General features: G+C 33.6%; 3 protein-coding genes across 3 annotated transcripts; 2 read left to right on the top strand and 1 right to left on the bottom strand.

Annotated features, from left to right (window-relative positions):
* The first annotated feature begins 2,574 nt into the window (after nt 1-2,574).
* LOC11412285 (E3 ubiquitin-protein ligase SP1) lies at nt 2,575-7,405 on the top strand. Its single transcript, XM_003591575.4, has 11 exons — nt 2,575-2,982; nt 3,087-3,139; nt 4,204-4,322; nt 4,441-4,536; nt 4,896-5,033; nt 5,162-5,227; nt 5,753-5,865; nt 5,939-6,049; nt 6,191-6,234; nt 6,312-6,414; nt 6,926-7,405. Exons 1-11 carry the CDS (start codon nt 2,903-2,905, stop codon nt 7,026-7,028), a joined length of 1,026 nt encoding a protein of 341 aa, XP_003591623.2. The 5' UTR covers nt 2,575-2,902; the 3' UTR covers nt 7,029-7,405.
* Nucleotides 7,406-8,753: 1,348 nt separating this feature from the next.
* On the top strand, nt 8,754-9,857 carry LOC11410237 (uncharacterized). The gene has a single exon (XM_003591574.4). The coding sequence runs from the start codon at nt 8,906-8,908 to the stop codon at nt 9,572-9,574; it is 669 nt and encodes a 222-aa protein (XP_003591622.1). The 5' UTR covers nt 8,754-8,905; the 3' UTR covers nt 9,575-9,857.
* Nucleotides 9,858-10,776: 919 nt separating this feature from the next.
* LOC112421942 (protein FAR-RED IMPAIRED RESPONSE 1) lies at nt 10,777-14,151 on the bottom strand. The gene is made up of 5 exons (XM_024784152.2): nt 13,911-14,151; nt 11,614-13,766; nt 11,439-11,504; nt 11,296-11,352; nt 10,777-11,209 (listed from the first exon to the last, which is right to left on the bottom strand). Coding segments are annotated over exons 1-5 (2,313 nt in total). The 5' UTR covers nt 13,912-14,151; the 3' UTR covers nt 10,777-11,173.
* Between the last annotated feature and the right edge of the window lie 668 nt (nt 14,152-14,819).

Below are 14,819 nucleotides of genomic sequence, written 5' to 3'. Positions count from 1 at the left end.
TCACCAAAAAAACATGTCAAATTATTTAATATTTTCACTGCATTTCTGAAACCAAGTTCAAGATGATTGCTTTACACAGATTTTTTGTGACCTACAAATAATGCTAGACTCCCCTGAGCAACAAGTTAAATGGTCACTCCATATAGATATTTTCTGCTAAGTCTCCCTCAAAAATACATTTTAATATCAAGTTGATACAAAGACTGATGTTTCATTACAACCATCAAAAAAAAAAGAAAAAGTGAGAGCATGAGCCATTCATATGTGATTTGAGATAATGTTATTGCTATAGTCGATCCTCCTTCCGTCTCAAAACAATAATCGTTTAAGATTTATGCACGATAATTAAAAAAATAAATAGTTATATTGATTTTAATGGTAAAAGTAGTACTCTCTCCATCCTTGTATTTAAACACCTATTTGATTAAAAAAATTGTTCCTAAATGTGAATCCCTTTTCAAATTACTATATTCATTTATCATTATTTTCCTTAACATCCATAATTAATATCACTAACTTTGTCTTGAAATATAAAAAGTCAAATTTAATACATATAAACAAAGGGCAATTTGATAATATTAACACACAAAATAAACACATTAATTGCACTAACTACTTTTCATAAGAAATGTGAAAGGGTAAAAAGTGTTTGCATATAGGGACGGAGGGAGTATCATCTACTCCCTCCGTTTCACAATACATGTTGCTTTTGAGAAATTTACACATACCAAGAAATCAAATAAATTTTGTTAATTTTGATGAAATTGCGTGTGTTTTTTTCTATAATATCATTAACCATTTATTATTTCTCTCTCTACAATAAATATGTAAGGGTATTATTGACAAACCAATAATTAATGTTGCATTGAAACTTGAAAGTGACAAGTAATGTGAAACAAAATTATTCTTCAAAAGCGACATATATTGTGAAACGGGTAGAGTATTAATATACTCTTATTAGTTGTAGTTAGTGGAGTGTAGCTAAGTTAAATGAAATTCAATAAATAAAGATATAATAATGAAAAAAAATAATAAAAATTATATTAATATTTTAAAGTGACAATTATTTTGAGGAAAAAAATACTGCTAAAGAGACTGTTATTTTAAGACGAATAGAGTATCGTATGTCTGTCCATCGGATCCATCGATACATTTTTCAAGAAAAGTGAAACAATCTTTCATCTACCATTGGACTCAAAAGCAGTCATTACATCAAGCATTTCTTGTTGTCATACTGAATTGGATAATGTTACCTTGAAGGTTTTAGGAATAAAGATAAAAAAGATATAATAGAAATAAAAGCATAATGGACAAAAGACAAGTGTTGGTAACTCAGGTAGTTATAAATATGATGCATATTAGAAGTATTTCTCTGTGAGTGTGGAGATCAACAATTAAACACATGTGTCAAATAGAGGGATGTGTCGTATTGGAAAGGGTTAACAACATCTATTGTAGAGTTTGATGTAGATAGTATATAAAATTTATGTGTAGATGTAGAATAATATTGTATTGTAGCTATATGTAATACTAGGATGATGTGCAGTTTATCGAACATAATGAGAAAAATGTCACCCCAAAATTAAAAGGTGCATTAATATTTATCAATAAGGTGTGTGATCATATGAATTTGTTTCTGTTTGTAGATGTCATTCAGCCGTGAAATGTGAAAAATTGGACTGTGTATGGTGCCATGAGAAGCCATGAAGTAGTAGAAAGACGCACACAAAAAAAAAATCTTTGAGAAATCTACTAATTGTTTTTACAAACTGGGTCTCTATACCTAAACAAAATGTCTACTAATCGTCAAAGGTTTTCACAAGCAAGAGACATGAATCCACTAAATGACCATCGATACACACAACTCCATGTTAGGAGCACCAATACAACTTACCTTACCACATATGAGAGATTTGAGTGTGATAGTTAAGTCTCAAATTGATTTAAACGAGTTAAATGTTGAACATATAAGAGAGACAATTCATATACTCAAAACCTTAAATTTTTAGATAGGATGTAGTTTTAATAAAGTTTAACTCATTGTTCTTCTCAACCCTCCAAAACGCCTCAATCAAGAATTACAATTCTTTTATGTTACCATGGCGACAAGAGTTTAGTTTTATGCTAGACATTATATGAGAAAGTTATGGGTAATAAAAAGTTAATTTTTTTTCAATGAATAAAAAGATGAATTAACATTGCAAAGATAAAAAAGATAATAAAAATCTGAAATAAGTATTTTACATGTAAATGAATAAATTAATTTTTTAATTTAAGAACAAGATAAAGTTAACTTTTTCTTCTTTAAAAAAATTAACTTTTTTTTTTTTAATCAAGTTTTCCACACACAACTGCGATAAATATAATCTTTTGACATTCTTCTTTTGAAATAGTTAACCAAATGTCGCAACAAATTCTTAAATTTCGTGATATATTCTTAAATTTCGTGATATATTATATGTCCAATCTTTAACATCCTAAACTTTGATTAAATTAAAAGAGACTAGTGTTATCTAATAGGAGCAGCATTTCATATAAAAATAAGAAGGATTTTGAGTAGGATGAGATTGATTTTGTCAGGAGGATCCCCTAACACGCAGGCAAGCAGAGTCACACATACTATCCATTCCATTCTATTTCTCTTCTAATTCTATTCTTTCTTTTCTTTTGTCCTTTCCTTCACTTTACTTCTTGCATCAAATTCCTTCACCTTCCTCCTAATTCCTTCCATTTTCCAATTAATCAAATTATTATACTATTACTATTGTCACAAAATCTTTAATCTTATCAATCTAAATCATCATAAATACTAGTATCTTCATTTTCTCATCAACCCAAAACCGTTTTTATAGTTTTCAATTCAAACGAAAAATCTGAGTCTGTGAGCTTAGTGTTGTTGAAGATGGCGATGGTTCCATGGCGTGGCGTCGGTTGTTGTTTGAGTGCTGCTGCTCTTTACCTTCTCGGTAGAACCAGTGGCAGGTAGTTTTCACCTCAATCGCGTTATTTTTTGTGCCATTTCATAACACAGTTCAATGTTTTTTTGTCTTCTGTAATGATAAGAATTATTGTTTTTTTTTTTTTAGGGATGTTGATATTCTTAAATCTGTTAACCGGGTTAATCAGCTGAGGGAGCTAGGTTTGTGTCTTTTTCAGCAACTGAAACTTATGTTGTTCTTTGTTTTTTTTTCAGATGCTAAGCGAGTTTAAATTGTAGCTATGAAGCACGGACACCGACACAATTAATAATTTGAAAAAATCACATAATTCAGTGTAATTACAAGTGTCGGTGTCAGACACGACACCTGTCCGACACCAGGACACGCCTAATCCGAGGAGTGTCCATGCTTCATAAAATTGTAGTATTGTTGTGTTGAACTTTGTAGCACCGACGTGCTCGATGTTCGATAGGTGTCAGTGTCGGACACACATCATTACATTCAGTTATGCCATATTTTTCAAATTATTACTGGTTACGTGTCAGTGTTGTGTTTGTGACAATGCTTCATAGGTGTTGAATAACATGATTCAGTTACTGGAATTCAAAAATAATGATTTTTGTTTACTTTTACAGCTGGGTTTCATTTCTGATGTCTTCTGTGGTTATTTAGTATTTTTAAGAAAGTTTACTGGTTAAACTGGTTGAAGAAAGTGCTTTTCTGCATGTTTAAAATTTACAATCTTCCTTTCTATGTTGTTAATACTGCCCGTTCAATTGGTAGCTTAATTGCATACATATTGAAATTGTTTTTTGAACTTACAGCATATCATTTTCTTAAGTTTGTTTTGTTTTTGAATGGTAGCTACTTGCGGCCAAATGTTGGCTGCATCTGGCTGAAATTGTTAGTTGTCTTTCGCATAAACATTATTTGTGTTGTTTGACAATAATCAATTGGCATAAACATTGATCTTTCTCGATAAGATTTTTGCGGCAATTTTTTGTTATAATCATTTTGTTAACAGAGTTTTTACCTTACAATCTTTGTACGCATAAGACATCTGTAAGATATTGGCCTCCTTAATATGTACTACTGAATTGTAAGGCTTGTTATTAAAATAAAATTGATGTGTGCTTAGCTGTGAAGAAAATGGAGATTAGATGCACTTTAGCTGTGTTATAGTTAACTACCTGGTATTGGTAAGTAGTGATGCAATCTGTACTGTTGTGGTTTCTGATCATCCTTGGGATTCTTGTTTTTTCAGCACAACTGTTGGATGAAGAAATATTTCCCTTGGTTGTTGCAATTTCTGGAAGAGTGGGTTCTGAAACTCCAATTAGCTGCGAGTTCAGTGGTTTAAGAGGTGTTATAATTGAAGAAACAGTATGTATACTTCATTTCTGAAAAGCATGAATAATCGCTCCTTTTTATAAGGATCTTGCTTATCTCATTTTGGCCCTTTACAACTAACACTGAACCTGTTTTACAATTTTCTTTTTAGGCAGAGCAACATTTTCTCAAACACAGTGATGCTGGTTCCTGGATACAAGATTCTGCGTTAATGCAATCCAGGAGTAACGAAGTTCCTTGGTATCTGGTGTGCAGTTTCTCTCTTTTCTACTGCAGTTGTTGTTGGTTATCTGGATGATGTGATATAAAACACTCCCCTTCTTAAAATCAATATTTAGGCTTCTGAACTGAACACTCCTCTTTTGGAGTCAGAAAAGGAAAATGATAATAAAAAATAATATTATTTGTGAATATTTTTTTTTTTGAAGAAGCTAAACTAGCCCACCCAAATTGACACCGGATAGAATTGAACTTGAGACCTCGAGGAGGAGCACACTCCCAGGTCTCAAGCCAATACCACCAGGCCAACCCAAGTGGGTTTATTTGTGAATATATATTCTATGAGTGGAAATCAAATTCATTTGAAATAATTATTTAACGTGTTAGGATGATGGAACTGGTCGTGTACGTGTAGTTGGAGCTCAGGGTGCTACTGGTTTTGTATTGCCTGTTGGAAGTGAGGCATTTGAAGAGTCAGGTCGGTTACCTGTACGCGGAACATCGGATTATGTACAAGGTCTAAAGGTGGGAGTGTTAGCACTTGGCAGAACACCATTCAATCCCTGCCTCTCACCCTGCAAAATATTAACAAAAAAATTGAAGCATTTAGACGGTTTTTTTGTGAACTGACATGATTGAAATTTTATTTTCAGATGCTTGGAGTTAAAAGAATTGAACGGGTACTTCCAGTTGGAACTTCCTTGACTGTTGTTGGTGAGGTAATCTAATTAGTTTCAGATATATAGCTAGTTACTTTCTCAAGAATGTCATATTACAGAATTTCATTGTAATTGGTATTAGCAATATCGTGGAGTGGATAGGTAATGGTGCAAGATATACCAGGTTACTGGCTGGAACAATAATTTCAATAAACATATGCTTCTACTATATATATATATATATATATATATATATATATATATATATATATGGTGCAGATTTTACATTGGAAGGGCTTCTTGTATTGATTACTGTTTACTCCAAGTGAAATGAACTCCATGTTATGAATTATCAAACTCTGATCATAGTCATTGCTGTTTCTCACAAAATGAAATGCATTACAGTATATGATATCATAAACAAAGTCTTTCTGAATAAAATAATAAAATTCTTTGTTCCAAAGAAAAGGTTCACGAGGACTGCTTTATATTTTTATATGAGGTCTTACTTCCTACATTCAATTTATCTATTTTGCTGTTTCAAACCTTATTTAAAATAATAACTCTTAAACTGTGTATGATCAGGCTGCTAAAGACGATGTCGGAACCATTCGAATTCAGCGACCCTCCAAAGGGCCATTTTATGTCTCTCCCAAAACAATTGACGAACTCATTGCAAATATTGGGAGATGGGCGAGGTTGCTTTACTTTATATTTGCTTATCGTGTGTTTTTGCCTACAGGGTTTTTATTGACTAAATTATTTTATTAGGTGGTATAAGTACGCCTCTGCGGGCTTGACAGTGTTGAGTGTTTATATGATAGCCAATCATGCTGTTCGATACATCTTGGAAAGACGACGTCGCAACGAATTGGAAAAAAGGTACACATCACCGGATACAAAACTGAATACAGTTGAATGCCTATGCATATGAAATGTTATTTATGAACAATGCCTATGCATATGATTCCACTCCATTTTACATTACCTCACACCTTTAATAATCTGAACAATTTTATGCAGGGTTCTCGCTGCAGCTGCTAAGATATCTGGACAAGATAATGGAGGTATATTGCAATGGTTATACATTTAAGTTTGCAATGGCTGTTTCAACAACTACCTGAAATTTATGATTTTGTCTCAGGTGAAATGGATGACAGTTTATCAGATGGTGCTAAAAGGGAACGTGCAATGCCAAATTTGTGTGTAATATGCCTCGAGCAGGAATATAATTCTGTTTTTGTTCCGTAAGCTCTCAATCTTATCCTCTTATCTACATATTGTAATGTCATGCTGTTACAGGAAGCAGTGGCACTGAAAATAACAAGCATGCTTCCATATATGTGAATCTCTGGCCATATTATCCATTTTCTTTACTACTTCCATTGATATAGAATATCTCATTACCATTTCTTTCTTATGATCTTTATTGACTATTATCAAACATGAAGAAAAGTTGCTTATTCATCTTAATCGACTCAAAAAAACATCATGCAACATATATTGCCATAACTGTCTATTGGCTATATTTCAACCTTAAATTCAGTCTGTTTTACATGCAAGAAAAAAAAGTCTGACTTTGCAGGAAATTCGTGAACTGATCTAACACTGTTACTTGTATTGCATGTGGATACTTACACATACAAACATGCCTGCTAAAACCACTTAAACTAAGATGGTCAAAGCCCCTCTAGTAGAGCTATCTATTTAATTTCTTATTCCAGGTATATGTCCCTAAGATTTATATTGTGATGTCAGGTGTGGGCATATGTGCTGCTGTACAGCTTGCTCTTCGCACTTGACCAGTTGTCCTCTTTGCCGGAGACAGATAGAGAAGGCGGTAAAGACTTTCCGTCATTGAGTATTGAGCATACATAAACTGACATGAGAATGAGGATTCATGCGTTATGAATCCAACAGTAACAGTTTGGGCAATTGCGATCATATAATTATGCAAGTTTTCATCCATTGTCTTTGTCTACAAGCAATATCAGAAACTTTCAAATAAGCATCAAGATGGTGACCTACTGTTGGTTCTTTTGGCCTCTTAAATTGTAAATATTTACTATCCGAACTAGGTGCATGTTACTCCAATTCCCATATATGGTATCTTTCTTTCTAAGTTTTTGTTGACTGTTCTGACCCAAAATGTAACTTAAGTCCCGTGGATTTCTTTAAATTATATAATGCATTTAGCGAACACATTTTGTTAATGTGACCGACCCGACTTGTTCTTCATTCCTTATCTGTTTTTAGCGAACACGTAGGTATGCACTTCTTATTGGCTCATTTTAATTCCTTGTAATTTCTATTTTGATAAATTAGTATACTCCTCATAAATAGAGTATATTTTGGGCTATATATGTTATTGTCCCTTGTAGCCTTAATGAATTTCGGTTTTGGTTTTTGTTAAATTTTTTATTTTGAAGGAGTTAACTCTGGCTGAAAAATGCCGAGCGGGAGTTAATTCTAGCTGAGCTAAGGGAATGAGCAATTTTGAAAGGGAGAAAAGTATTTTCTTATTGAGGATGGTAAACTTTTTTGTTTGTTCTGGATGGTTAGAAACTTTAACCAACGGTGGGAAAGGAATACTATTTTTCTATTTTATTTTTTTGACAGAAGGAATACTATTTTTCTATTGATACTATAAGATAGGTGTTTTTTGTTTTTTTGAGAAAGAGATGGGTGCGTTTTTTGTAAGTGGGAAATTAGGAAATGTTTGCTGTGAGAATGAAGAAGTGCAACTATAATTTAGATCAATTATTAGGAGTGTTTTGCTTTAGCACTCTAATGAATGGTCTCTTCGTTGAAACGGCTTCACAAATTGAAATTCCCTTTTGCGTTGGCAAATCAAATTGTAATGTTATAACCAGCTACAGCATATTACAGATGCCACCTGCAAGATTTGGTAGCATTTTCATCACTTTTGTGCATCTTTGAATTAGCGTGTTAAATAAATCTAAAAATTATCAATTAACTGATATGTTTGTTTATTAATCCATTTCAGCATGACAAGACATAGTGCACAATTTTAATAAGTACAATGTATTTTGTATTGGTACAGTATAAATACAATGTCTATCATCACGTTTCTTGCATGGGAAGCCTACGTAAAACAAGATTCTTGCAACTTGGTTTTGTTTAACTATGAGTCTTTGCTGAATCCTATACCATCCATGATCACCTCTGTAAAGTCCTCATGTCAAGTTTCATTTACTACCCTTCTTTTTTCAATGAACAAAAATGTGCCAAACATGTCTCTCTTTAGTGTGATGATTGGTTTATTCGTTTGATTCAGAGATCTAATTGGAGAAAATTGGAGACAAAGAAAGTGGGAATTGATCCTTTCCATGAAAATTAAGAAAAAGTAACCTCATTAGTGATTGTTAGGAATCTTATCCATATGGAATTTATTTACTATTGATTCATTGAAATATATGAATTTCCTAAGTGAGTAAAGTGTAAAATAAGAAAATTAAGGAATCAATCAAAACAAGTAAAACATTTGTTAATGTAAAAAATACACAGTTTTCTCAAACAAACTTGCTTTTTTTTTTTAATCTTTAACCAATGTTGTAAGGCCATTGTTAGCATTCTCATTTTCAAAAGATTCTTGTTTTCCACCTTTCCTTTTCACACTTGGATAACCACTATATAGCAAACGATCTTCTGCAACTCTTGCAGTGTTCTCCACCCCATAATCTTCTTAGGTTTAGCCTCTTTCGAGTAAACAATTCAATGGAAAACAACAACAGTTCATCAAATTCTTCTGTGTGCACTAAAATCCGTCATGCCTTTGCAAGCAGTCCTGCTCTCCGAGCCATTCAACGAATCTCAAGCTTCAATCAAGAACACAAACATGTCACCAATGGTTCAAATTCTCCCCCTAAGGCTAATAATGTCAAAACCAAACCACATCAAACCAAACCACATCACAAGGCTCAAACAGAAACATCATCAGAAGTAATCCCTATCAAGTTTGATTATTCAACACCAACATACAAACAGAATGGAAACTCATCAGCAGTTTCAAGTGTAGCAAAAAGTGCACCAACTCATGTTGGAAATTCGGAAAGAACAAAAGTTTCTGCCAAGAGTGAATTACCTCAACCACAACAATATGTTCCCAAGAAAGTAGTGGCACAAAATGGTAATCAACACGGTAAGGAATCAATGGATATTAATGAAACTTTCAAAGAGTACATTCAACGTGCTAAGAAAAAAATCAGAACTGTTTCGAATATTGGTCGCGGTCAAAACAACCCTGCAGCTGCACCAGATCACGAGGTTCATCACGATACTACTACTAGTGGCAAAAATGAAAGCCTTGAAGAGCATTTTCAGGACTTTATTCATCGCGCTAAGAAGAAGATCAGAGCCACAACAATGGTTGGAAGAAGAAATTAAGGATATGATTATTGAAATGAGGAGTGTCACAAGAATGTTCATTAATGAGCTGGTGTTGGTGAAGTATTGTGTTATGTAACTATTATCTAATCTAGGTGGCTGAGTGCAGATAAAAATAAGGTCATAGTCTGTTGTGGTTTGCAAGCTTAATATTTATTTCATTATCTCATATTTGTGCTAAATTTGTAGAATTGAACTTTTAATTCAACGAGTGGATTTGTGAAATTTAATGTCTATAATATGATATGTTAATATTGGATGGTTCTGCCAAGAGTTACTGCTAGAGTGATTTGATACCCTTATATATATATATATATATATATATGTTGACATCTTAATCTAACGTCTATATTATATAATGCCCACTTCAAAGGGACGACATCTTGTTTCTCTTTTTAAGAACTACAAATTCTCTTTTTGCATATCATTGTCTCATCTCTTTACAATAAGTTAGAGCCAAAAAATTAGCAATTTTTCCACGATCCTGCAGAGAAATAATTTGCTGAGCAGAATTATCACTTCATATTGTCTCTAGAGTAGTAATAAATTTTGCATTCTTTTACAGACATGCTTTTAATTTTCTTTTTATTATAAAGGATGGTGTTAATAACAGGTGGTCTCTTTAACAAAGTAAAATATTTTATACCATCTAAGGTACCTTCTCTTTAGTACAGTATACCATGGACGACAGTCACATTGTTCATAAAAAATAGCAAACAAATCATTCTTATTTTGATACCTGAGAAACAAGGCGTGCCTATATTTCATTATCCTCAGCAAGAGTACATTGCCAAGCAGGCACACCTACTTGGCATGAATGTTCTCATTTTCCTTTCCCTGGCCTGTTTTCTACCAACTAGACACAAAATCCATTTATGAAGGCGTTGGAATGCAATATATTTCATTGTAGTAAAATTGTGCTCTCTCCAAGAGGCAAACTCGTTGAAATTGAAATTATAATAGAATGAACTGAAAATATTTGTTTGCAGTTAAAACCAATGGAACATTGTACTATACTACTGTAGAGCTTGGGTGCTGCTAAATTACAGCTGAGAAATTCGTCAAAACTCTATGGAGAGTTAGATGCAGAATTCCAAAGAAGATGTTCAAATTTTGATTAAAGAGGTCAAATCTCTCAGTGATCCCAAAAATATTTGAAAGAAGCAACTTCATGGGTCAATAAAGGACAGGTCAAATATCCATAAGAGGAATACAACTATAATTCCACATTGCGGAGTTCAAAGGAGACATTCTCTCGTGATTCATAAGCAGTATAAGTGTATAACCATCAAGTATTTTAGGAACAGTTACCCAATGCTATTGTAAGTGTAAATACGTAAGCTAGAACTTTTGTGGGGCAATGTACAAATTGCCCTTGTATTTACATTGCTGTAATATTAGAGTGTTAAATGTAAAGATAGGAAATACTGTGTAGCCTACAAATACGATTAATAATCAAACATCAACAACATCAAAATCATTCTAGATTTATCTACTTAAATGGTAAGAGAAATAGCTAAATATATGCATGCAAAGCAGTCCACTTTGTTTAACAGCAACTATAACCAACATGTCCAGAGCAGTGGTTGGTCTATGTCTTTATGAGGATGGTTGATCATTCTTATGGTGTTGTGCCTGCAAAAAGAACACACGGGCAAAAAAATTACTGATTTCATATTAAAATTTGACCATATTACCACAAGAAATAACCAAATAAATACCTGTAAAAGTTCAGAACAGGAAATATTCTGGTTTATGATTTGAGGACAATATGGAACCTACGAAACAGATATTTTATCAGTTATTTCCACAATGTAAATGTTCAAATAAAAATAAAGAGCACCAGGTTCTATATTTTCATCACCTGGTTTACATCACTAAGATGTTCTTCATCATCAGTTTCTTGAAGAATAGGTGTACACAATAAGCCCTGCCATAAAAAACCCAAAATCAGACATTTATTTATGCTATAACACGCACGCACGCGCATAAGTCTTGTGTTTAAATAGAGAAAATAAATTTGCGAATTTCAAGATCACCTCTTCTTGACTTTGATCGTTTTTATTTTCCTGGTTGTTCTTTGGAGTTTTGTGTCTTGCAAGCTTCTTCTTTAAAATTTGATCAACGTTAGATGTCTTCCTTTTTGAAAGAGGATACCCATTACTGTGAGTTACTGCTGGATCAACAATCCTAGTCACGGGGTTTGGAACTGAAGTATGTTCTTGTGTAATCCTGGAGGATGGCTCTTTAGAAGATAACGCGGTTTTCAAGTCCTTGATCCTATTCATCACTTTCTGTAAATTATCTTCAGAATTTATCATAGTAGAAGCAACTTCATAAAAGGCATCACAGGCCATATTAACACGTTGCAATTCTTCAAAACCATGTTTAATCAATGTATATCTCCGCTTTACATACTTCCTCCACCGTGGCAAAATATAAAAAGAGGGCATTGAATCTGTTTTGCCAATGAGCTTAAGCACACAAAGAATGTGTCTGCATAAAATTCCTTTAAACTCAAATAAGCAGCACGTGCACTGCAAATTGAAGTCCTTTTCATTGAAAGATACCTTAAACACCACGTCTTTAACTTTCTCTTTTACTTTCTTATTTTCAGTAACAGAGAATATAGAATTCAAGTCCTCCAATCTTTCAAAGCTAGTATTACAATATATCATAGAAAAGACCTCTACTTGAAATTCTTTGAATTTGGCAATGGTAAATGCTTTCTGGAAATGGACTTCAAAGCCAAAATGACTCACACAAGCAATTGTTGAGTTAAATGAATCAAAATCAGCCATGCTTTCCTTTTCGATTTTATCATTCAATGCATCGTCATACTGTTCAACAAATCGCTTCAATGTTGTCTTTGAGTTAACATACCCATCAAAAAATGAGTTTATACTTTCATTCCGTTGTGCAGTCGACATTCCAGCCCAAAATGTGTCTTTCACATACACAGGAACCCAACGGTGCCGCTCATCAAATAACCATTTTAACCATTCATTATCATGTAGATTATAATGTTCTATCATATTTCCCCACCTCTCCATGAAATCACTTTTGCTCATAGAGTCATATACCACATCCTGCAAAAGTGTTTTGATAGACTCATTACGGGAGTATTTACCCAACATTTCTGGAACCTTCTTCATTATATGCCACAAGCACCATCGATGACGAGCTTTAGGAAAGGCAACCTCAATTGCATTTTTCATTGCTTTATCCTCTTCAGTAATTATGCCATTTGGAGCATGTCCGTGCATACATTCTAACCATCTTGTGAACAACCAGGTAAGAGTTTTAGCATCCAGGTTCGACAATATTGCACACCCCAATAAAATAGTCTGACCATGATGGTTCACTCCAACAAAGGGGACCAATGGCAAGTCATACTTACTTGTTAAATAAGTGGTATCCAAAGTTATGACTTCACCAAAATATTCATATGCAGCCCTACATCTCGCATCTGCCCAAAATAAATTTTGTATATTCCTTTTATCATCCATATCCATTGCACAATAAAATTGACTATTTTGCTTTTGCATTCTATGAAAAAAGCTATGAATTGCATCAACATCTCCTCTCCCAAGTCTTAGCCGTCTTACTTTCTGCACAAAATTTCTACAATCATTTTCTCCAGAAGTAAGATTTCCACACCCATTCATCTCAAGACCCACGGATTGAAGATTTCTATCAACATTAATCCCACCTTGATCATTAAGTTCTAAATTCCTCTCTACATGAGTCCCCGAACTCTCATCCAATCTAAAATACCGGCCTTTGGTTTGACCAAGTTCATGATTATGTTCAAGAACAATTCTTGAAATGGTACTCGATCCATCTAAAGCTACACAAGCATTCAACCTAGCCCTACACTGTGTTTTCGAGGTAAGATATTGCTTCGAAGGATTCTTCGAAGTACTCACATACCTTCTTGCACAATTACATGCTAGAGTAAAATACTTCTTTCCATCATCTGCATTTTTTGAACTTATTTTTGTAACTCCAAAACCTACACGATTAGCGTAATTCATGTAATACCTAATAACTTCTTCTTCAGACCTAAATGTCATCCCAGTTCTAGGTTCTTCATCTTCACTAACAACAATAGCAGCTGAAAATTTATCATCACTTCTTTTACTTGCTTCACTTTTTTCAACTTTGTCACAAGATGCAACTATTTCTTCCACTAAATACAATAAATTAAAAATAAAATAAAAAACTTAAATTAATCAACTAAACAAATAAAACAAAAACAAAAAATTAACAATCAATGTGCAGATTTTTGTCTCTTATGATATGAAGGATCAATTGATAGAAAAATTATACTTACTGATTTAAAGCGAACACATTCGTGTGAAGAGGAATTAGGGTACAGAAACGATTCGGCGGTAAAAGGATTCTTCGAACGCTACGGTGGTGGTTGCGGAAGCGGGAAAAAGTGGTGGCGAGACGGTTATGGAATTGCGAAGCGAAGAAAACGGTGCGATTTGCAGAAATGTTAGAAGAGGAGAGAACGTGGGTTCGTGAGGTTACGATTTACCCGATTCGTGCACTTCGTGCCCGTGCGTTTCGGTATTTTTTTGTCGAAACGTAGTTACGATGGGCCAAGAAAACGTGGGTTGTAGTTTGTGCTGAATCTAAGCCCAGTATTTTGTGCAAAAAAAAAAAATGCTTTTTAGGTATGTCTGATTTGCTATCGGGCGCCCCGAATTACTCGCGAACGATAGTTAACTGTCGTTCTCCTCTACGGAACTTAACTTCCGTTCGTGACTTTTCCAGGAAAACCAATTTATAAACTTTGTGCTTTGTGAGTGTTGTGTTTGAATTCATTATTGGGTGTGTTTAGAGTGTCATCATGCATGTGATTGTCTATAAACATTGTATTTTTATTTTTCAAGCATCATTTCAAGAACATGGAGAAATCCAAGAAGGGCATGTGATTTATGATAAAGTCACAAGAACATCGCGTTGATATAGATATATCACTTATAAACATATGATATTAGCTCATAATGCATAGAGTGCACCTACATATAGGGGTGTTCAAAACCAAACTAATCCAAATTAAAACAGCAAACTGATTCAAAAAAATTGAAAATCGCACAAAATCGAACATTATTTTTTTTTTTTTTAGAGAAAAGCATATCGAACATTATTGGGATGTGTTTGAATGACATTTTGTGAAAAACTGCTCGATTTGGATTTTATATGATTAATAGGTCTTTACCCCCATGTAATA

The sequence above is a fragment of the Medicago truncatula genome, chromosome 1 (genome assembly GCF_003473485.1).
Source record: "Medicago truncatula cultivar Jemalong A17 chromosome 1, MtrunA17r5.0-ANR, whole genome shotgun sequence".
Lineage (NCBI taxonomy): Eukaryota > Viridiplantae > Streptophyta > Magnoliopsida > Fabales > Fabaceae > Medicago > Medicago truncatula.
The sequence above is the reverse complement of the archived record's forward strand: the minus strand, read 5'-3'. Positions and strand labels throughout refer to the sequence as shown.